The sequence below is a fragment of the Thalassophryne amazonica genome, chromosome 1 (genome assembly GCF_902500255.1).
Source record: "Thalassophryne amazonica chromosome 1, fThaAma1.1, whole genome shotgun sequence".
NCBI classification, from domain to species: domain Eukaryota; kingdom Metazoa; phylum Chordata; class Actinopteri; order Batrachoidiformes; family Batrachoididae; genus Thalassophryne; species Thalassophryne amazonica.
In genome coordinates, this window is record NC_047103.1 from 71,334,490 (window position 1) to 71,358,639 (window position 24,150).

The 24,150-nt window shown below is 42.8% G+C and overlaps 1 protein-coding gene across 1 annotated transcript in view; it reads left to right on the top strand.

Annotated features, from left to right (window-relative positions):
- Nucleotides 1–21,706, top strand: part of olfm3a (olfactomedin 3a) — a 189,223-nt gene extending 167,517 nt beyond the window's left edge. Inside the window, exons 4-6 of the mRNA XM_034171624.1 lie at nucleotides 1,904–2,123; nucleotides 9,394–9,500; nucleotides 20,439–21,706. Coding sequence (XP_034027515.1) covers nucleotides 1,904–2,123; nucleotides 9,394–9,500; nucleotides 20,439–21,116 — 1,005 coding nt within the window. The 3' untranslated portion in view covers nucleotides 21,117–21,706. The remainder of the gene's footprint in view (nucleotides 1–1,903; nucleotides 2,124–9,393; nucleotides 9,501–20,438) is intronic.
- Nucleotides 21,707–24,150: the final 2,444 nt, after the last annotated feature.

A 24,150-nucleotide genomic window follows, 5' to 3' on the forward strand; every position in this document is an offset into this window, starting at 1 on the left:
AATAAGTGTTTGGGAACTGAGGACATTAATTGTTGAAGCTTTGTAAGTGAAATTCTTTCCCATTCTTGCTTGATGTACGACTTCAGTTGTTCAACAGTCCGGGGTCTCCATTGTATTTTGGGCTTCATAATGTGCAACCCATTTTCAATTGGCTACAGGTCTGGACTGCTGGCAGGCCAGTCTAGTACCCTCACTCTTTTACTACGAAGCCACGCTGTTGTAACATGTGCAGAATGTGGCTTGGCATTGTCTTGCTGAAATAAGCAGGGACATCCCTGAAAAAGACGTTGCTTGGATGGCAGCATGTGTTGCTCCAAAACCTGGATGTACCTTTCAGCATTGATGGTGCCATCACAGTTGTGTACACACCCCCACACCATCACAGATGCTGGCTTTTGAACTTTGCGCTGGTAACAATCTGGATGTCTTTTTCCTCTTTTGTCTGGAGGACACAATGTGCATGATTTCCAAAAACAATTTGAAATGTGGACTCATCAGACCACAGCACACTTTTCCACTTTGTGTCTGTCCATTTCAAATGAGCTCGGGCCCAGAGAAGGTGGCGGCGTTTCTGGATGTTGTTGATGTATGGCTTTTGCCTTGCATGGTAGAGTTTTAAATTGCACATTTAGATGTAGTGACAAACTGTGTTAACTGACAATGGTTTTCTGAAGTGTTCCTGAGCCTATGCGGTAAGATCCTTTACACAATGATGTTGGTTTTTAATGCAGTGCCACCTGAGGGATAAAAGGTCACGGGCATTCAATGTTTGTTTTCGGCCTTGCCGCCTACGTGTAGAAAGTTCCCCAGATTCTCTGAATCTTCTGATTATATTATGGACTGTAGATGATGGAATCCCTAAATTCCTTGCAATTGAACGCTGAGAAACATTGTTCTTAAAGTGTTGGACTATTTTTTCATGTAGTTAACAAAGTAGTGATCCTCACCCCATCTTTGGTTGTGAATGGCTGAGCCTTTTGGGGATGCTCCTTTTATAGCCAATCATGACACTCACCTGTTTCCAATTAGGTGTTCTTTGAACATTCATCAACTTTCCCAGTCTTTTCTTGCCCCGTGCCAACTTTTTGGAAATGTGTTGCAAGCATCCATTTCAAAATGAGCAAATATTTGCACAAAAACAACTAAGTTTATCAGTTTGAACATTAAATAGCTTGTCTTTGTGGTATATTCAGTTGAACATAGGTTGAAGAGGATTTGCAAATCATTGTATTCTGTTTTTATTTTCATTTTACACAATGTGCCAACTTCATTGGAGTTGGGGTTGTACTTACTCAGTGTGTGAATGGTTTTAATATTTGTAACAGTCTGAACTGTTCACACAAGGACTGCAGCTTTCAGTTGTTGAGTCAATCAGTGGACCTCATCAATGGACGTATTTTGACTTATGAGTAACTTACAAGAAAGGTGTGTCAACAATCGCATAACTTACCTACAACTTACAGCTGGTGCACGCGGGACATATCAGCCATGCACTGGCATGCGTCAGAAATATTGTGCATGCCCAAATTTTTTTGACATACTCGCCGTATTATGACATATATCAGCATGCTTCAAGGTGCTCTTAACTTTCACAAAACTTACCCATAACTTATTAGATGTACACCTGCGTATGCCAGTGTTTTTAATATGGTCAGCATACGCTGGCTAAATCATCAAGGTGTGACAGGGGTATTACTTTAGTCTCATCACATCATGTTACAGTACAAATATAATGGGGGGATCCATTTCCTGTGGAATGAACACTTAATATGTGGTAAACTGCACTTTCTTTCAGCTTTGCCAAACAAACTGTACTTTTGTTCTTTTCCGACCTTCACCCATATCTACATCACTCTTTGTTTTGTTTTGTTTTTTCTTGCTCCTGTCACTCCCATTCCTGCAGGAGCTTAAGGACAAGATGGACGAGCTAAAGCCATTGATCCCTGTGCTGGAACAATACAAGATGGATGCCGCACTCATATCCCAGTTCAAGGAGGAGATCAGGAACTTGTCAGTGGTGCTGACAGGCATCCAAGAAGAACTTGGGGCCTATGATTATGATGAGCTCTATCAACGAGTACTGCGCCTGGACAGCAGGCTCCGGAGCTGCATGGGCAAATTAAGTAAGAGACATAGCATGCAGCAGTGGTGCCGGAACAAGATGTGTAATTTCTTCATAGTTCCTATTTTGAGTTCATCAAATCAAATAACCATGTTTATTATTCAAGGATAATTGCACAAACCACAATTTTTATCATAGTGTAGGTCAGTGGTGTCCAAAGTATTCAAGAAAGGGCCGAGAGGGTGCAGGTTTTCTTTGCAGCCACTGACTCCAGCAGGTGATTTCACTGATGAACTCATCCCACCTGCTCAAAGGGATGTTAATCAGTGAAATCACCTGTTGGAGTCAGTGGCTGCAAAGAAAACCTGCACCCTTGCGGCCCTTTCTGGAATAGTTTGGACACTACTGGTGTAGGTAATCTAAACACCTCAAAGTTGATAAACACAAGTTGGTAGGCAGGATAGTGGAAAGAGTACATAGTCAGGTCCAAAAATATTTGTACAGTAACACACTTTTTAGAATTTTGCCTCTGTATACTACCACAGCGGATTTGAAAGGAAATGTTCAAATGTGTGTGTAGGGTAGAATTTCAGCTTTAATTCAACAATAATATATATCAATATACCATTGAGGAAATACAGACTTTTTTGTACACAGTCCATCAATTTTCAGAACCACTAAGCGATTGGACAAAGTAAATGTAAGAATTATTATGAACAGAAATTAGAACTTTGACAGCTGAATTTCTTTGGACAAGTCAAGGGATCTGTCTGCACTACACTGTTGTTAAAAACCAAGCTACTTATAGAATTAATACCACTTTAAGTCATTTCAAAAATGTCACAATAGCCATTTAGGAATTATGGCCATTTTTACACATCAGCCGGCCATTTTTAGAGCCCTGTAAGCACTAAAGCTTACAGGTTATTTTATTACAAAGCATAACTTTTACAGCCAGATTTCTTGAGGCAAGCTAGTGGATGAATACATGAATCATTAAGGAACACCTGCCAGTAGTACAAGCCCAATTCCAATGAAGCTGGGACGTTGTGTAAAATGTAAATAAAAAAAGAATACAATGATTTGCAAATCCTCTTCAACCTAAAGACTGGGAAAGTTGATGAATGAACACCTAATTGGAAACAGGTGAGCATCACGATTGGGTATAAAAGGAGCATCCCCAAAAGGCTCAGCCATTCACAAGCAAAGACGGGGCGAGGATCAGCACTTTGTGAACAACTGCATGAAAAAATAGTCCAACAGTTTAAGAACAATGTTTCTCAATGTTCAATTGCAATGAATTTAGGGATTCCATCATCTACAACCCATAATATAGTCAGAAGATTCAGAGAATCTGGAGAACTTTCTACATGTAAGCGACAAGACCGAAAACCAACATTGAATGCCGTAACCTTCGATCCCTCAGGTGGCACTGCATTAAAAACCGACATCATTGTGTAAAGGATCTTACCACGTGGGCTCAGGCACACTTCAGAAAACCATTGTCAGTTAACACAGTTCGTCGCTACAAGTGCAAGTTAAAACTCTACCATGCAAAGTGGAAGCCATACATCAACAACATCCAGAAATGCCACCGCCTTCTCTGAGCCCAAGCTCATTTGAAATGGACAGACGCAAATTGGAAAATTGCGCTGTGGTTTGATGAGTCCACATTTCAAATTGTTTTTGGAAATCATGGATGTTGTGTCCTCTGGACAAAAGAGGAAAAAGACCATCCAGATTGTTACCAGTGCAAATTTCAAAAGCCAGCATCTGTGATGGTATGGGGGTGTGTTCATGCCCATGGCATGGGCAACTTACACATCTGTGATGGCACCATCAATGCTGAAAAGTACATCCAGGTTTTGGAGCAATACATGCTGCCATGATGGGTAGGAGTCTGCCTACAGATAGGAGATCGATCACCTGGTGTCCTGGTGCAAAAAGAACAATCTGGAGCTCAATTCCATCAAGACAGTGGAGATGGACGTTGACTTCAGAATGAACCTAGTCTCGGCCAATCCCATCACCCCGTGTGACTCCCCAGTCACCATTGTAGAGTCTTCCATTACCAAGGGGATCACCATCACCCAGGACCTCAAGTGGGAGCTGAACGACAGCTCTCTCATCAAGAGAGCACAACAGAAGTACTTTCTGCTGCAGCTAAGGATGTTCAACCTGCCAAAAACAATGATGGTGAACTTTTACACTGCCATCATGGAGTCCATCATCTCCTCCTCCATCACTATCTGGTATGCTGCTGCCACTGCAAAGGACATGAGCAGACTGTAGCGTACCAGCCATGCAGCAGATAAGGTGATCAACTGTAATCTGCTGTCCCTGTAGGAGCTGTACAACTCCAGGGCCCTGAGGTGAGCAAGGAAGATAGCAGCAGAACTCTGTCACCCAGGACACAAAGCTTTTGTCACTCTCCCCTCTGGCAGATGGTTGAGGTCCATCAGGACTAAAACCTCAAGACACAAAAACAGATTATTTCCGTCCACAGCCAGACTTATAAATTATGCCAGAAACCCCCACTTACCCTGCCTCCCTCCCACCCCCACAAAGTACAGACTGAAAGGTACTATACATCTGCATGCCTGCACAGCCCCATTCCATTTGTTTATTTGACAGTAAACATAGTTTTGCACTTTTGTCTATTTGACTCCTTTACTTCTTACAGAAGTTTTTTTTTTTTCCTTTTCTCTTATTGTTGTTTAAGCACCAATAACACAAGATCAAATTCCTTGTATGTGAAAACTTACTTGGCAGGCTGGAGTGAGCATTTTTTTTAAAATCACCTTTCCTTCTAACAACACTCAATAAGCATTTGGGAACTGAGGACACTAATTGTGAGTGTCATGATTGGGTATAAAAGCAGCATCCCCAAAAGTCTCACCCGTTCACAAGCAAAGATGGAGCGAGGATCACCACTTTGTGCACAACTGCGTGAAAAATAGTCCAACAATTTAAGAACAATGTTTCTCAACATTCAATTGCAAGGAATTTAGGGATTCCATCATCTACAGTCCATAATCTAATCAGATGATTCAGAGAATCTGGAGAACTTTCTCCACATAAGCGGCAAGGCCGAAAACCAACATTGAATGCCCGTGAACTTCAATCCCTCAGGCGGCACTGCATTAAAAACTGATATCATTGTGTAAAGGATCTTACTGCGTGGACTCAGGAATACTTCGAAAACCATTGTCAGTTAACACAGTTCATCACTACAAGTGCAAGTTAAAACTCTACCATGCAAAGTGAAAGCCATACATCAGCAACATCCAGAAATGTTGCCTTCTGTGGGCCCGAGCTCATTTGAAATGGACAGATGCAAAGTGGAAAAATGTGCTGTGGGCTGATGAGTCCACATTTCAAATTGTTTTTGGAAATCATGGACGTCGTGTCAAAAGAGACAAAAGAGGAAAAAGACCATCCATATTGTTATCAGTGCAAAGTTCAAAAGCCAGCATATGTGATGGCATGGGTGTGTGTTAGTGCCCATTGCATGGGGAACTTACAAATCTGTGATGGCACCATCAATGTTTTTTTTCCCCTACCTGCATATATAGTAATGGTAAATGCCACACTGGCAGAACCATTTATGAACATTAATACCCATATATGCAATTTATTCTTGCAAGACAGAAGGTATGTAGTGCATGAGTGAATGTGGTGTGTGTGTGACCCCCATCCGCCCTTCCCGATCAGCCTACAACATCCCACTCGAAGCCAGCCAACAACTTCTGTCAAGAAGGGCCAACCACCAAAACAACACAAAGACAGACAAGAATGAGAGACAAGTGGTGAAGACAATAACTGTGACATGAGACACCGAGGAGACGGGGCCCCAACCATACAACATACCATGACAAACAACCACACATGAACAAACAGTGACAGCAACAGTCTGTTGTCTAATTAGTGAGCATCCATACCCTAATCTAGAACACAGTAGTGTTAATCCACTTAAGAGCACCCAAAAACCGAATTGTGGTGAGGGCCACAAACATGCAACCATCCACACACAGAGACCCACATCACAGCTAAATATCCAATCACTACTGTGGCTGGTGTGTTGGGCCAGGACAAGAGTACAGAAGCTTACCATATGACATGGACCACTCCGGCACGTCAGAAGCCATGCGGCCGGCCGTGAGCACCTACGGAAATGGGTCTGGGACGCAGGGCCTCGGGGGAACCAGGAGAAAAGGGGCAGCGGAAGGGCACAGGGGCCAGGAAAGGCAGGCCCCAGAGGCACAGGGCAGAACAGCAAACCAACAGGGGAGCGGCCCGACAGCACTGGAACGCACCCCCATAATGACCCCTCCCCACAGAGGCACAGGGAGCAGCCCCATAACCAAGGGAAGCACACAGGGCACCGGCATAGGCCCACCAATAGGGGGAGCCCCAGAACCACGGCCCCCGAAGGCGGGAGCAAGCGGCGGCAAGGACGGGGGGCAGTGGACCCACCGCAACCAAATCCAAAGCACAAGGTAGGGACCACCGAGCCATATGAGGGCGGGGACCAGCGCCAAGAGGCGAGGCCTAATCCCGGGGCCAGGAAGAGCACGAGGCCCCACGGCAACCAGGCCCCCTAGCGCAGCCAGCAGGGCCCCCCAAACCCCCACCCCGGATCCCCCCAAACATCGAAACCCATGATCAGGAGACCACTCGAGCGAGAGCGGGGTCCATCCCGCTGAGACCATGGCCCCCATCCCCCCAGCAGCCGCCAACCCCCCAGTGCCAACACCCGTGCCCCGCTGCCACCACCCATCCCCACAACAGGTTGCAGGACCCTGGGCCCCACAGGTCCAGAGCAGGACCACGGGACCATGGCAGAACCGGCGAGGCAGACCCCCTACCCCAGACATCCACAGCCACCCGGTTCCAACCCCACATGCCATACTCACCCTACCTACCAACCCCACCATAGTTGTTACAATTAATCTCCCTTGCTGTTTATGACCCCCTAAGTGTGCAAAGATAAAGTGTTGCATTAAAAGCAGGGCAAGAGACGGCAGGTGGCAGACTGCTGTGGGTGGCCACGGCACACCGCTGTGCCACAGCCTGCCCTGCAAACCCACCACCACCTAGTGACCCCGACTCTAAATTAGTGAAGGTGTTTACTAAACGTGTAGGAATAAAGTGTGTGCATTAAAATTGCAAGGCAGGAGTGGCGGATGGAGATCGCAGTGGAAGGCTGCAGCGCACAGCTGCACCACAGACTGCCCTGCAAACCTATCCCCAACACCCTACCGCAAATCTATATGAACCCTACAATGTGTGTGCAGGTGCTAACCTGGTGAAGTGCATTAAAAGGGTGTGACATGTGAGGCCCAACCCCAAGCAGCAGGCGGAAGGAGAGGCACGGCAAGGGGAAGAGGCCACATGCACCGGCCCCACCAGGCCCCCAGCCCAAACCCCAGATCTGGCGGAGGTGCCAGGGAAACCACGGGATGGGGGGAGGTGGGCAGCCCCGGAGGAGCACCGGAGGCCAGGGAAGAGCAAACCAACAGGGGGGACAGGGGGCCAGGTAGCCGCAGATGGATGGGCCACCCCGCCCAGAGGTCCCCGAACCAGGGAAGGTGCAGGATGGGACCCCGGAGCGGCAGGGGCAGCCAAGGAGCCAAGGGGAGACAGGCGGGCTCAACAAACCCAGAGGGAGAGGCTGGGGCACCATCAATGTTGAAAGGTACATCCAGGTTTTGGAGCAACACATGCTGCCATCCAAGCAATGTCTTTTTCAGAGATGCCCCTGCTTAATTCAGCAAGACAATGCCAAGCCACATTCTGCACGTGTTACAACAGTGTAGCTTCGTAGTCAAAGAGTGCGGGTACTAGACTGGCCTGCCTGCAGTCCAGACGTGCTGCCCATTGAAAATGTGTGGTGCATCTGGAAGCGCAAAGTACGACAGCGGAGACCCCGAACAACTAAAGTCTTACATTAAGCAAGAATGGGAAAGACGTCCACCTACAAAGCTTCAACAATTAGTGTCCTCAGTTCCCAAACACTTATTGAGTGTTGTTAGAAGAACAGGTGATGTTACACAGTGGTAAACATACCACTGTCCCAGCTTTTTTGAAACATGTTGCAGGCATCCATTCCAAAATGAGTAAATATTTGCAAAAAAACAATAAAGTTTATCAGTTTCCAACTTCATTGGAATTGGGGTTGTACTGTAAGGTAAATCTATCTGGAATTAACATTTCACAAAAACTCACTGTGCAGGAAGAAAACCAGAGAGGGAAGCTGCCAAGACACCTATGACAGCTCTTAAGCAATTCTCAGCTTCTGAGGCTATGTTTGGAGAATTGTGACTAGTGCAGCATTTGTCTGTTGCATCACCAGTCACAGCTTCATGATGTTGCACAGTGCACAGTTTATCCAGTCACAGACACAAAAAACTTGCCAGTCCTTCAGAGTTCTCATGGGTGTCTCGATGGCTTCCCTTGCTAGCCTCCTTCTTGCACAGTGAGGAACTGTGAACTGCCTGCTCCAGATACATCATACAGTAAGTCCTATATACGTAGGCCCTGTGGCCCGCTGGTGCCAGTGTTTATGTCCAGATACCATATTATAAAGTGGATGAGAGTCTACAACTCCCCCTGGTTGGGATGCCAGCCCAGTGGAGGTTACTTCTCCAGACAAGGTCAGTACCCATTTACAGTTGGGTGGATTGGAACAATTCAGATTAAGTGTCTTGTTCCAGCATACAGACAGGTAGCATGAGGGGGATTCAAACCCAGGTTTACAATTTGGGAGACCAGCTCCTTATCCACTGAGCTGCCTAGAATATGTCAATAAAGTTCAACAGATATTCATTGATTTAGAAATGTGTCTGTATCCATCGACTGACTTCTGTCCAGAAAACAGGCTGTAAAATATATGATTTGTATTTAAAAATCAATCCATTCCTCATGTTTTGAAGTAGAGCAGGCAGTGGATCATGAGCTTTCTTGTCAATATGTCTACGTAGGTCAACATATTGCCATCTTAAAGCTGAAATTACAATACAAGTGCATGTTGATTGTTTTGTTTTGACTCCATTGCGGAGGTGTACAAAGGCAAAATTCCAAAAATTGTGTCACTGTACAAATACCTTTGGACCTGACTGCATGAAAAGAGAAGCCTGCAGTGCTATTTGCTCCAAGCAGCTGTTGCACCAATATACTTCAAGTTAAATAAAGCAGTTCACTGCCAATGCAATCTCAGTATGCAGGGCGGGCACAATCTCTGGTGGCACAGGCATGAAATTGGCTTGAGAAATCTAGTTAGAGACGAAACCACCACAGCACATCTTACCGCTGCATTTCTTTATTAACAGCGTGTGGAAAATTAATGAAAATCACTGGACCTGTTACAATAAAGACATCTGGAACCCGGTTTGGAGCATGGATGACTGATCCACTGGCAACAACCAGAAACAACAGGGTGAGTTATGAAACCTGGAGAAAATGTGTGATTTTCAAGGACTGTATTGTACCTAAAATACTGCACCTGTGTTGTGGTTTTAGAGTTGTGCAGATAGTAATAATGACTGTTTTATTGATTTTTTTTTTTTTTTTTTTGCTTTTGAGTTTGATTGCATGAAAAGTGAAAAGGTTGTTTTTTTTATTACTAATTTTTAATCAATTTACTAACCAACGTTGCACTGATTATCATGATGGTTCATTGCTAGAGAATACCAAAAAACGTACTTATGTGAGTTAAGGTTATTGTTATGCAAGTTTTGCTTCAAAGGAAGGAGAATGGACAGTGACTGATTGAGGATCGAGATGTACCCCTTCCACAGAAGTGGACTGACTTCCTGGCACCACGGACAAGACGCACCTATGTTTATTTCAGTCAACAGCCCTGATTGTGCTGAATCTCCTACTGATAAGACCATTGTGGTTGGTGGAGGCTTTGAAGCCGAGACAGATGTACAAAATACGGATCCAAACATGACTACAGCTTTGCTGGAATGTAATCATGAAGAAGCGGATGCGCAAATTTTCCTTCCCTGTATTCACAGCAATGCACAAGCCATAGTTGTCTCAGCTCGTAATACAGATATCCTGATCTCACTTCTGGTACATTTCAACAAGTTCAGCTGCTTGCAGTTACGCCTTAAGGCTGGTACAGTGAAGAAACTGAAGTATGTTCCCATTCACATTTGGGAGAAACTCTGCCCTTATGGCCAGGTGTGTGAGACCATGCTAACATTCCATGCTATCACCAGGTGTGATACTGTATCATACCTCTCCGGCCACTCTAAGAAGTCAGCATGGAGTGTATTCATTGAGCATCATGATCTTCTGAAGGATCTTGGAAAGTCTGCAATTCTATCTAAGGGGGCTATTGAGGTTGCTGAAAAACTGATATGCCGTATTTACTACTCGTCTGAGAGCTGTAATGAGGGCCGGATGAAGCTGTTCACAAAGTGCCATGCACCAGAATCAATGCCACCAACAAGTGACACTGCCAAGTTCCATATAGAGTATGCAAACTACCAAAGCCTTGTGTGGAGAGAGGCCTGTCATCCCAAAACAGCCATTCCCTCCCCAACTGACTCTGGATGGAAGCTAGCTGATGGACTCTTGACACCTATCCTCACATCCCTACCCCCGATACATTGTGTCATGTAGTTGCAAGTAGTGATGCGTGAACAGCAGGTGTACCTGCAGGAAATGGAACTTGCAATGCACAGAGGCATGCAAAGTTTCTCCAAGTTTCTCGCCATGGTAGAGGCTTCTACCTGGAGGGACCTTCTGTCACTAGAATAATGCAGGGTAGGGACACATTTGTTCCTTGGTAGCTGATTTATATCCCAGTTATACAACTTCATGATGAAGTGACACAGAGGAGGATTTTCTTTCACCTAAAACATCAGATCTAGGCTTGCATCTCAGATGTACCTTCTGGCAAGTTGTAGCTCAACTTCCAGCTTGTCTTTTTTTTAAAGAAAATCCTCCTCTATACCACTTCATCATGAAGCTGTATAACTGGTGATACAAAATGCAAAACATGCACAATTTCTTCAATCACAGGCAGAGAAGCCTATCACTTCTTTTGGGTTGTATTGGTGGCTTTCCTTGCTCTTCTCGTTCTTGCACCGTCAGTTTTTCAGAAATATCCACTCCATACAGATTTACCATAGAATGCCATACTGTTTGTATTTCTTCATAATTGATGTAAATAAAGACCAGTAGATATTCAGTGACTTGGAAATGTTAATGTATCCATCCCCTGACTTGTGTGAAGAAAACTGGCAATAAAACTGATTATTTACGGGTATTATACCTTCATTCCATTACTTATGCAACCCATCATCTTGACTTTTATATGTTTAATTCATTTATTTCAAGTTGTAGAGATTTGCTTTCAGTTTGAGTTTAAGGAAAATAATTTTTTTAATTTTTATTTTTTGTATTTTTTTTTCTATTTGAAATGGCATAAACAAATTAAAATGTGTGAAATAACAAGTGTTACAGTACTTTTGGAGGGCACTGTGGATATCTTAATTTTTTGGGAAAATTAATTTAAAGTTAGGCAGTGCAGTGGCTTAGTGGTTTGCACTGTTGCCTCACAGCAAGGAGGTCCTGGGATCGCTTCCAACCTGCTCCTTAGTGTGTGGAGTTTGCTTGTTATTTGTGTGGGTTCCCTCTGGGTGCCCTGGCTTCCTCACACTTCCAAAGACAGGCAGGTTAGGTGAATTGGAAACTTTAAATTGACCCTACCTGCATGTGAATGTGTTTATCTACATGTGGCCCTGCGATAGACTGGCAGCCTGTCCAGGGTAGATCACTGGGATACGCTCCAGCGTTCCTATTACCTTAGGTGGAATAAGCCGGTATAGAAAATGAATTTTTAGTTATAAATTTCTATCTATTTTGCTCCAATTCTTTATTTTTTTTTTACTTTTATTATGTTGAGAAGTGCAACATTTTTATTCACTGGTGTTCATATTGCAATTTAATATAAAAAGTAAGTATTTTATTTTAAAACATTGGACACCTTGTTTTCAATCAGAACCATTGGCAAAAGTTCCTTGTTTCAATTGTTCTTTGAAATAATGGAACATAAAGTGGTACAGTAGTGTTCAGAATAATAGTAGTACTATGTGACTAAAAAGATTAATCCAGGTTTTGAGTATATTTCTTATTGTTACATGGGAAACAAGGTACCAGTAGATTCTCACAAATCCAACAAGACCAAGTATTCATGATATGCACACTCTTAAGGCTATGAAATATGAAGTAAAAAAAAGTAGTAGAAAAGGGGTTGTTCACAATAATAGTAGTGTGGCATTCATTCAGTGAGTTTGTCAATTTTGTGGAACAAACAGGTATAAATCAGGTGTCCCCTATTTAAGAATGAAGCCAGCACCTGTTGAACATGCTTTTCTCTTTGAAAGCCTGACGAAAATGGGACGTTCAAGGCATTGTTCAGAAGAACAGCGGAGTTTGATTAAAAAGTTGATTGGAGAGGGGAAAAGTTATACGCAGGTGCAAAAAATTATAGGCTGTTCATCTACAATGATCTCCAATGCTTTAAAATGGACAAAAAAAAAACAGAGATGCGTGGAAGAAAACAGAAAACAACCATCAAAATGGATAGAAGAATAACCAGAATGGCAAAGGCTCACCCATTGATCAGCTCCAGGATGATCAGAGACAGTCTGGAGTTACTTGTAAGTGCTGTGACAGTTAGAAGACGCCTGTGTGAAGCTAATTTATTTGCAAGAATCCCCGCAAAGTCCCTCTTTTAAATAAAGACATGTGCAGAAGAGGTTACAATTTGCCAAAGAACATAGCAACTGGCCTAAAGAGAAATGGAGGAATATTTGTTGTGTGGGCCGCTGAAGAGGAGGTACTGCTGGCCCACCACCATTAGAGGGCGCCCTGCCAGGAGTGCGGGCTCCAGGCACCGGAGGGCGCTGCCGCCTTACAGGAGCAGCCAGGATGACAGCTGTCACCCATCACTGGAGACAGCTGATTCTAATCAACAGGGAGGTATATCAGCAGGACGGCATCTCCACCTCATTTGCCGAGATATCGCCTAATCAAAGAGGTAACAATCTCTGCCCGAACATATAAATAACCATTGTTGTATTTCTTGTTGAGTATTTGTAGGACAGCAGACTTCTGGACAACAGTTGGATAAGTACTCACCTTCCTACACTCCTGCATTGTTGTTAACGAGAGGTGGAGGTAGACTCTCCACCCTCCGTGTTGCTGGGTGCAGCCGCATCCACACCTGACTGTTTTTGTTCCTTGCCAGCAGTACCGGATCCGACGAGCGGAGGCAGTGGCCACCTGGGAATTCGGGACTTGGCGGCTCCAGTATTCCCGGGGTTCGGTGGCAGAGGAAATCGGGTTGGTTCCGGTTCGACTTGGACAGACGTCTCCTATCGTCGAGCCTGCCCACACGACACCGTTGTAATTGGACTCAGTCTCAATATTGTAATCGGCTGTGTTGTTGTGCCTGTTTTCACAACAGTAAAAACAGTGTTATTTGACTCCTCCATTGTCCGTTCATTTGCGCCCCCTGTTGTGGGTCCGTGTTCCTACACTTTCCCAACAATATTCTGTGGACTGATGAGAGTAAAATTGTTCTTTTTGGGTTCAAGGGCCGCAGACAGTTTGTGAGATGACCCCCAAGTCTGAATTCAAGCCACAGTTCACAGTGAAGACAGTGAAGCATGGTGGTGCAAGCATCATGATATGGGCATGTTTCTCCTACTATGGTGTTGGGCCTATATATTGCATACCAGATATCATGGATCAGCTTGGATATGTCAAAATACTTGAAGAAGAGGTCATGTTGCCTTATGCTGAAGAGGACATGCCCTTGAAATGGGTGTTTCAACAAGACAATGACTCCAAGCACACTAGTAAATGAGCAAAATCTTGGTTCCAAACCAGCAAAATGAATGCCTCGCAGATGTGAAGAAATCATGAAAAACTGTGGTTATACAAGTAAATACTAGTTTAGGGATTCACAGGATTGCTAAAAAAGCAGTTTGAACATAATAGTTTTGAGTTTGTAGCGTCAACAGCAGATGCTACTCTTATTACTGGCTCTTGCTTGCCTCTACTGGTGGTTGGATCTCACTGCGGTATTGTATCACTTCCTGTTCCGGAGCACAGCGGTGTTTTTCTGTATCTGTTAGCTGTTTAATCTGCGCAGTTAGATTGATCTAGTTATCTAGATTACGATTTGTTTCCCAGTGTAATCTTCACGTGCCTTAACTAAAGCACTCCTTCTGCTGAATCACCTCTAAATTATTTACACATTATTCACTTTGCGTGTTTTTAGGAATCTGCTAGCTTAGCGCAGCTACTAGCTCTTAGCCGATTTAGCATGGCAGCTTCTCCTGTCTCTCCCGCACTTTTCTGCTCTGGGTGTGAAATGTTTAGTTATTCCTCAGCCTCCTTTAGCAGTAACGGTACTTGTAATAAGTGTAGCTTATTCATAGCTTTGGAGGCCAGGCTGGGCGAATTGGAGACTCGGCTCCGCACCGTGGAAAATTCTACAGCTAGCCAGGCCCCTGTAGTCGGTGCGGACCAAGGTAGCTTAGCCGCCGTTAGTTCCCCTCCGGCAGATCCCGAGCAGCCGGGAAAGCAGGCCGACTGGGTGACTGTGAGGAGGAAGCGTAGTTCTAAACAGAAGCCCCGTGTACACCGCCAACCCGTTCACATTTCTAACCGTTTTTCCCCACTCGACGACACACCCGCCGAGGAACAAACTCTGGTTATTGGCGACTCTGTTTTGAGAAATGTGAAGTTAGCGACACCAGCAACCATAGTCAATTGTCTTCCGGGTGTTGTATGGCTGGGGGGCCTGGCTGCCTTTTTGTTTCTGTCTTTTGTTTTTCCTTCCAGGTGGCTTGCATTTGGGACTGAGTGGCTGTGTTGCTGAGGTTATCAGGACCTCACCCTGATCACCTGCGGCTCGTCAGGACTCACAGCTGAGGTGCATCTATATGGATTGGAACATGGTGGCATTTAAGACTGGAGTATACAGTGTGTATTTGCCAGAGACTCTGCCTTGTGACCAGACGGGTGATATCGTCGTCTCGGGAGCCATCTCATCATCAGTGGATGCAGAGAACGTCCAGGGTTTGATGCACGGTCTGTGAAAGAGGAGGGGGTGAGGTCTCACGCTCGTCAGCACACTTCCTGAGGTACGTTAGATTTTGTGACTAACATTTATACAGTCAGTAAATGTGGTGTCCCTCACACCTTTATTATATTGAGCTGTATGTTAGTCATGTATCGGCTTCCACTGCAGTGGAGTTTTGTGAACTGGATGTTCCATGCCTGCAGGTTGGGAAGCTGATTAGTAATCAAGCCAGGAAGTGTTTGCTGTTTGTACACCTTTAAGTGTTCTCTCTGTGTGTAGAGTGTGGACTCACATAATGGTTCCTTCTTTCACAGACTCGGTTTGTTGCGGCCACCTGGGGGGTGTCGGCGGGGTCCTTGGGTCCGAACAGCTTCTGGCTCCGGACCGTTAGCGCTGCTGGGAGCGCACCACGCCAGACCGCACTTTCTTTTGTTATTTTTTGTATCACTGTTATGTATTAAATTCAGTTAGCCTTTGTACCGTGCTGTGCTTATTTCATACTGGGTCCTTCAAACGCTGGTCGGTTCTCCAAGCTGCGTCCGACACATAACACCGGGGGCCAGAGCAGGCGACATTGAAGGAAATTTGAAACTGCTGGCTAAGGCTAAGCGGAAATTTGGTAAGATTGTAATTCACGTCGGCAGTAATGACACCCGGTTACGCCAATCGGAGGTCACTAAAATTAACATTAAATCGGTGTGTAACTTTGCAAAAACAATGTCGGACTTTGTAGTTTTCTCTGGGCCCCTCCCCAGTCGGACCGGGAGTGACATGTTTAGCCGCATGTTCTCCTTGAATTGCTGGCTGTCTGAGTGGTGTCCAAAAAATGAAGTGGGCTTCATAGATAATTGGCAAAGCTTCTGGGGAAAACCTGGTCTTGTTAGGAGAGACGGCATCCATCCCACTTTGGATGGAGCAGCTCTCATTTCTAGAAATCTGGCCAATTTTCTTAAATCCTCCAAACCGTGACTATCCAGGGTTGGGACCAGGAAGCAGAGTTGTAGTCTTACACACCTCTCTGCAGCTTCTCTCCCCCTGCCATCCCCTCATTACCCCATCCCCGTAGAGACGGTGTCTGCTACCAGACCACCAATAACCAGCAAAAATCTATTTAAGCATAAAAATTCAAAAAGAAAAAATAATATAGCACCTTCAACTGCACCACAGACTAAAACAGTTAAATGTGGTCTATTAAACATTAGGTCTCTCTCTTCTAAGTCCCTGTTGGTAAATGATATAATAATTGATCAACATATTGATTTATTCTGCCTTACAGAAACCTGGTTACAGCAGGATGAATATGTTAGTTTAAATGAGTCAACACCCCCGAGTCACACTAACTGTCAGAATGCTCGTAGCACGGGCCGGGGCGGAGGATTAGCAGCAATCTTCCATTCCAGCTTATTAATTAATCAAAAACCCAGACAGAGCTTTAATTCATTTGAAAGCTTGACTCTTAGTCTTGTCCATCCAAACTGGAAGTCCCAAAAACCAGTTTTATTTGTTATTATCTATCGTCCACCTGGTCATTACTGTGAGTTTCTCTGTGAATTTTCAGACCTTTTGTCTGACTTAGTGCTTAGCTCAGATAAGATAATTATAGTGGGCGATTTTAACATCCACACTGATGCTGAGAATGACAGCCTCAACACTGCATTTAATCTGTTATTAGACTCTATTGGCTTTGCTCAAAATATAAATGAGTCCACCCACCACTTTAATCATATCTTAGATCTTGTTCTGACTTATGGTATGGAAATAGAGGACTTAACAGTATTCCCTGAAAACTCCCTTCTGTCTGATCATTTCTTAATAACATTTACATTTACTCTGATGGACTACCCAGCAGTGGGGAATAAGTTTCATTACACTAGAAGTCTTTCAGAAAGCGCTGTAACTAGGTTTAAGGATATGATTCCTTCTTTATGTTCTCTAATGCCATATACCAACACAGTGCAGAGTAGCTACCTAAACTCTGTAAGTGAGATAGAGTATCTCGTCAATAGTTTTACATCCTCATTGAAGACAACTTTGGATGCTGTAGCTCCTCTGAAAAAGAGAGCTTTAAATCAGAAGTGCCTGACTCCGTGGTATAACTCACAAACCCGTAGCTTAAAGCAGATAACCCGTAAGTTGGAGAGGAAATGGCGTCTCACTAATTTAGAAGATCTTCACTTAGCCTGGAAAAAGAGTCTGTTGCTCTATAAAAAAGCCCTCCGTAAAGCTAGGACATCTTTCTACTCATCACTAATTGAAGAAAATAAGAACAACCCCAGGTTTCTTTTCAGCACTGTAGCCAGGCTGACAAAGAGTCAGAGCTCTATTGAGCTGAGTATTCCATTAACTTTAACTAGTAATGACTTCATGACTTTCTTTGCTAACAAAATTTTAACTATTAGAGAAAAAATTACTCATAACGATCCCAAAGACGTATCGTTATCTTTGGCTGCTTTCAGTGATGCCGGTATTTGGTTAGACTCTTTCTCTCCGATTGTTCTGTCTGAGTTATTTTCATTAGTTACTTCATCCAAACCATCAACATGTTTATTAGACCCCATTCCTACCAGGCTGCTCAAGGAAGCCCTACCATTATTTAATGCTTCGATCTTAAATATGATCAATCTATCTTTGTTAGTTGGCTATGTACCACAGGCTTTTAAGGTGGCAGTAATTAAACCATTACTTAAAAAGCCATCACTTGACCCAGCTATCTTAGCTAATTATAGGCCAATCTCCAACCTTCCTTTTCTCTCAAAAATTCTTGAAAGGGTAGTTGTAAAACAGCTAACTGATCATCTGCAGAGGAATGGTCTATTTGAAGAGTTTCAGTCAGGTTTTAGAATTCATCATAGTACAGAAACAGCATTAGTGAAGGTTACAAATGATCTTCTTATGGCCTCGGACAGTGGACTCATCTCTGTGCTTGTTCTGTTAGACCTCAGTGCTGCTTTTGATACTGTTGACCATAAAATTTTATTACAGAGATTAGAGCATGCCATAGGTATTAAAGGCACTGCGCTGCGGTGGTTTGAATCATATTTGTCTAATAGATTACAATTTGTTCATGTAAATGGGGAATCTTCTTCACAGACTAAAGTTAATTATGGAGTTCCACAAGGTTCTGTGCTAGGACCAATTTTATTCACTTTATACATGCTTCCCTTAGGCAGTATTATTAGACGGTATTGCTTAAATTTTCATTGTTACGCAGATGATACCCAGCTTTATCTATCCATGAAGCCAGAGGACACACACCAATTAGCTAAACTGCAGGATTGTCTTACAGACATAAAGACATGGATGATCTCTAATTTCCTGCTTTTAAACTCAGATAAAACTGAAGTTATTGTACTTGGCCCCACAAATCTTAGAAACATGGTGTCTAACCAGATCCTTACTCTGGATGGCATTACCCTGACCTCTAGTATACTGTGAGAAATCTCAGAGTCATTTTTGATCAGGATATGTCATTCAAAGCGCATATTAAACAAATATGTAGGACTGCTTTTTTGCATTTACGCAATATCTCTAAAATTAGAAAGGTCTTGCCTCAGAGTGATGCTGAAAAACTAATTCATGCATTTATTTCCTCTAGGCTGGACTATTGTAATTCATTATTATCAGGTTGTCCTAAAAGTTCCCTAAAAAGCCTTCAGTTAATTCAAAATGCTGCAGCTAGAGTACTAACGGGGACTAGAAGGAGAGAGCATATCTCACCCATATTGGCCTCTCTTCATTGGCTTCCTGTTAATTCTAGAATAGAATTTAAAATTCTTCTTCTTACTTATAAGGTTTTGAATAATCAGGTCCCATCTTATCTTAGGGACCTCGTAGTACCATATCACCCCAATAGAGCGCTTCGCTCTCAGACTGCAGGCTTACTTGTAGTTCCTAGGGTTTGTAAGAGTAGAAGGGGAGGCAGAGCCTTCAGCTTTCAGGCTCTTCTCCTGTGGAACCAGCTCCCAATTCAGATCAGGGAGACAGACACCCTCTCTACTTTTAAGATTAGGCTTAAAACTTTCCTTTTTGCTAAAGCTTATAGTTAGGGCTGGATCAGGTGACCCTGAACCATCCCTTAGTTATGCTGCTATAGACGTAGACTGCTGGGGGGTTCCCATGATGCACTGTTTCTTTCTCTTTTTGCTCTGTATACACCACTCTGCATTTAATCATTAGTGATCGATCTCTGCTCCCCTCCACAGCATGGTTTTTTCCTGGTTCTCTCCCTCAGCCCCAACCAGTCCCAGCAGAAGACTGCCCCTCCCTGAGCCTGGTTCTGCTGGAGGTTTCTTCCTGTTAAAAGGGAGTTTTTCCTTCCCACTGTAGCCAAGTGCTTGCTCACAGGGGGTCGTTTTGACCGTTGGGGTTTTACATAATTATTGTATGGCCTTGCCTTGCAGTATAAGGCGCCTTGGGGCAACTGTTTGTTGTGATTTGGCGATATATATAAAAAAAATTGATTGATTGATTGTGAACACCCCCTTTTCTACTTTTTTTTACTAATAGCCCAATTTCATAGCCTTAAGAGTGTGCATATCATGAATGCTTGGACTTGTTGGATTTGTGAGAATCTACTGAATCTACTGGTACCTTGTTTCCCATGTAACAATAAGAAATATACTGAAAACCTGGATTAATCTTTTTATTCACATTAGCGCTACTATTATTCTGAACACTACTGTATGTTTCTGGGGTTTTTTTTTTCTGATATAACAAAATGATCCGATGTACAACTAAAAAACATGATCTTGTTTCAAACTGTGGGTTTTGTCTAGTTAGCAGGTATATTGAGCCTATGGATGGGAAAAAGTTTTGATTTTAGTTGGGATCTGTCAGCAATCACAGTTAAGGTCAAATTTCCAGCCCCGTAGTAGTATTTAGGAAAATGGCTAATTTCATGGAAATCCTCATTCATTAATTTTTTGAATCCACATATTCCGCTTAAGGATCATGGGAGTGATGGAGCCTATGCTATTGGTCAGTACACCCTGATAACACCCTGGACAGGCTGCCAATCTTAATTTTTTTGAAAATGATTCAGATATTTTAGTGAACACGATTGTTGAAAAGCATGTCACATTTTCTCAACATTTCTGATACTTTGCCATGTTGAAGAGATGTTGCAGTCCTCTCGGGGGCACTTTTGATCTAATTTAGCATGTGGTAATTATAAAAGATTGTTATATCTTTGATGTTTGACATGTTTATCCGTCAGTGTTTTCGGCTACATCTCAATGCTTTTTTTCATCTTTTCTGCTGTAGGTTTGGTACATGGATGGTTACACCAACAGCAAGATTGTGCGTGAGTACAAAACAGTGGAAGACTTTGCAGCAGGGCTGGTTTCCCGAACATATAGCCTCCCATTCAAATGGGAGGGAACCAATCACATTGTCTACAATGGATCACTTTACTACAACAAGTACCAGAGCAACATTATTGTGAAGTACAGCTTTGAGACAGGCAGTGTGCTGGCACAGCGAGCTTTGGAGTTTGCCGGCTTCCACAACATGTACCCATATTCATGGGGGGGATACTCCGACATTGATGTCATGGCCGATGAGCTGGGCATGTGGGTAGTGTACGCAACCAATCAAAATGCAGGCAATGTTGTGATCTCTCAGATTGATCCGGACACCCTGCAAGTCCTGAAGACTTGGAACACGGAATACTCCAAGCGGAATGCAGGTGAATCCTTCATGATCTGCGGGACGCTGTACATCACCAACTCTCACATGTCAGGAGCGAAGGTTTACTATGCATACTCCACCAAGACGTCAGCCTATGAGTACACAGACATTCCTTTCCACAATCAGTACTTTCATATCTCCATGCTTGACTACAATGCCAGAGAGAGGTCACTGTATGCCTGGAATAACGGACACCAGGTAATATTTAATGTCACCCTCTTCCATGTCATCAAAACAGAGGATGACTCGTAGACATTATGGAATTGTTTTTCCAATCACAAATAAAAACAGCATCATTTGTAATACAAAGACCACTCATTTAGCTGTGTTTGATTTTGTCTGACATGGACTATGGTATCTTTACTTGCATTACTTGAACTTTTATAATTTGTGGTTCTGGATTCTTGGCTGAGCATGGACGTCAATAACATGATACCTTTCTGGACACCATGAGATATTTTAATATGCTTTCCATGGCCGCTGATCGGACTCATGCCTTATTTACTATGTGTCAGATCAGGTCTTGATGGCTTTTGCATGAATGTCTACTTTTTTAATATTATAACTGTGTTTTGGTTGCCATCTGATTTGCTTAGTGTTTGACATTTTTGTCTGTTTGAAAATTCTATATGAAAGTATTTAAAGCCGCTCTTTATTGCACATTTGGTTACATGTAAAGTTAGTCAAGTGTAGCTATTCTTTTAAATGTGGACCTGTAAAATATTGCTGATATGTCACCGTGGAAGGAATACATTTGTATTTTTTATAAAAACAAAATGCTGGAGAAAATATGTTTTCATTTTCATTCAAATAAAACCAATGCATATTTCATTTAAACTGAATCCCTGTGAGTTCAATTGTTGTCCCCTGTAATTTGATGAAGAAACAAACAGGTCAGACTTCTCAGATTCATGAAAGTACATGTTTTTACTCTAAAATGATCATACTTCAATTCTGTTCTAACATCATATCCCTGTAAGCAAAGACGGCCTGCAAAATATATGGCATATGTGCATGATGTGAAGCGTCTGCCTTTGCTTTTATTAAAATAAGAGGGGAAATGAATAATGATGGCAATAAATGGTGAAATGACATAGTGATAGCAGTTCAGAAAGGTTGTGATTTTCATGCACTCAGCGGGAGGCTTTCTCACAACTTGAATGCGTCATCCTTTAGTATTTCAGTCAGCATGAAGTGATAAACATTCACATGAAGAATGTCAGTAATAACGACTTGTTAGCTTTGTAGTACTGGCTATCAGTATGTCACAAACCAATCCAAAAAACTATACCAAATTTCATCAGTGATCCCCCCGTTATTAGCTATTCATATACTAAAACTATAGCTGGTAAAGTTTTTAATTTCAAACAAAGCATACAAAAATTTAGACTTTGAATTAGGAACTACAAACCTTAGCTGTGACTTCCACTCGTCAAATTTCAAATACGAGCCAACAGGACATGTAATAACTGGTAATCTTGAGAACAGGAAGCTTAGAAAAGTGCTTAGTGAAGGACCATAGTTTAGAGAACAAAATAATATTAGGTGGGACACCAACCTCATAATGGTTAAAAAAGCCATTAGGGATTACAACAAAATGTTGGGCTAAAAAAGAAAAAGTAGATTAAAATTAATATTAAAACTTTATATGATTTCATTCAAGACTGTTCAATTGATGTATAAAGTGAAAAATAAGCAATTACCAGTTAGAATTCAAGAATATTTTACGCAAAGAGAAGGGATGTATAATTTAAGGGGTTTGTATCATTTTAAAATTGCTGGGGCTAGGACAACCAGGAAATACTTCTGTGTCTCCATTTGTGGTCCTAAAAAATGGAATAATCTACCTCAGAAACTCAAGCGATGTCCAGATATCAACCAGTTCAAATATTTATACAAAGATATTCTCCAGATATGTATTAGAGGAAAGTGGTTGAGTTGGGTTGTATGAAGGTGTTATATTTGAACCTTTTCTACTGAAATATGTAGATGGTAACCATCTGGTATTGGGAGCTATTGGGAAATATTTGTTTTAATTATAATTATGAGCTGCTGTTGTCCAGATTTTTAGTCAGGATTTGTGATGACTTGGCACGGAAGGCAGGTGGACACAAATGCAGACTCATGACTTAGAAGTGGGATTTAGAAAAAGGTTTAATCAAAAACAGGCTGAGGTCAATACACAGGGTGACAAGCAGGCAGGCGGCGGTGCAGTCGTGAGGCGGCGGCGTGGTCAGTAACAAGCAGAGTTCCAGCACGGGCAAACAGGTGTATCGGAGGAGGCAAAAACAGAGTCAAAAAACATGCAGGGTTCAGGCACAGAGAAGCAGATCAACTGGCTCAGACAAAAGGCAAGGTCAAGACAGGTGAAGGTCATACACAGCAAGAAAACAGACTATGGCAGAAAAACAACACAAGAGGGTTGGAATGAGGCAATATGCACAACGAACTAGCAGTGAGCTGTGGAAGACAAGGGGTTTAAAAGCAGAGGATAATCAGTGCGTGATGAGATGCAGGTGCAGGAAAGAAGGCGTGGCTGAGTGAGACGAGTGGAGCGACAGGTGGGCGTGTCAGACAAAAGCAGCAAAAAGACGAATGTGACAGTGACAAAACAAATGTTAAAACAATTAGGAAATAATGATACCTAAAATACAGACGTGCGGGAAACAGAATAAACAAATGAAAAAGCAGAAACAGAACAACAGAAAATTAAAGGCTGGATCTAAACTAGAGGAGAACTCAATATGTGGCCACAGTGTACAGAAAAACCTGAGGGACTAATGTGCTCAAAACAGAGTGACTGAATAGCCAGAAAATAAAGGACTCAGACTAAACTAGAACAGAACTTAACGTGGCTGAAGTGTAACATATCATAAAACCAAGACTAAAATGAAACAGAAAATAAACACTCAGGGTTGGACAGAAAGACAAAGAGAGGGAAACAAACAAGGACTGGGGGACAAAACCAGATTTTGGGCAGGTCCAGGGCCAAAACATGACAATTTTGTTTAGAAATGAACGTTTATGAACAGGCACATATGCCTGGTTTGATTTGATTTCATGAAGGGGTGTAGGCGTTGATAAGCTTTGTTTCAGCCTACGCCTTAGGCACTGTGTACATTGTTTATTTTTTCTTACTGTCTTTTTTTCTTTGACTACTTTGTTTATGAGTTTTGTTGTGTTTGTGTATATTAGTGAAAATTTGTTGCATGGGTGTCTAATAAATTTAAATTCAAAGATTAAAAAAGTTAGATACTAGAACATTGGACGAATGGGAAGGTAGAGT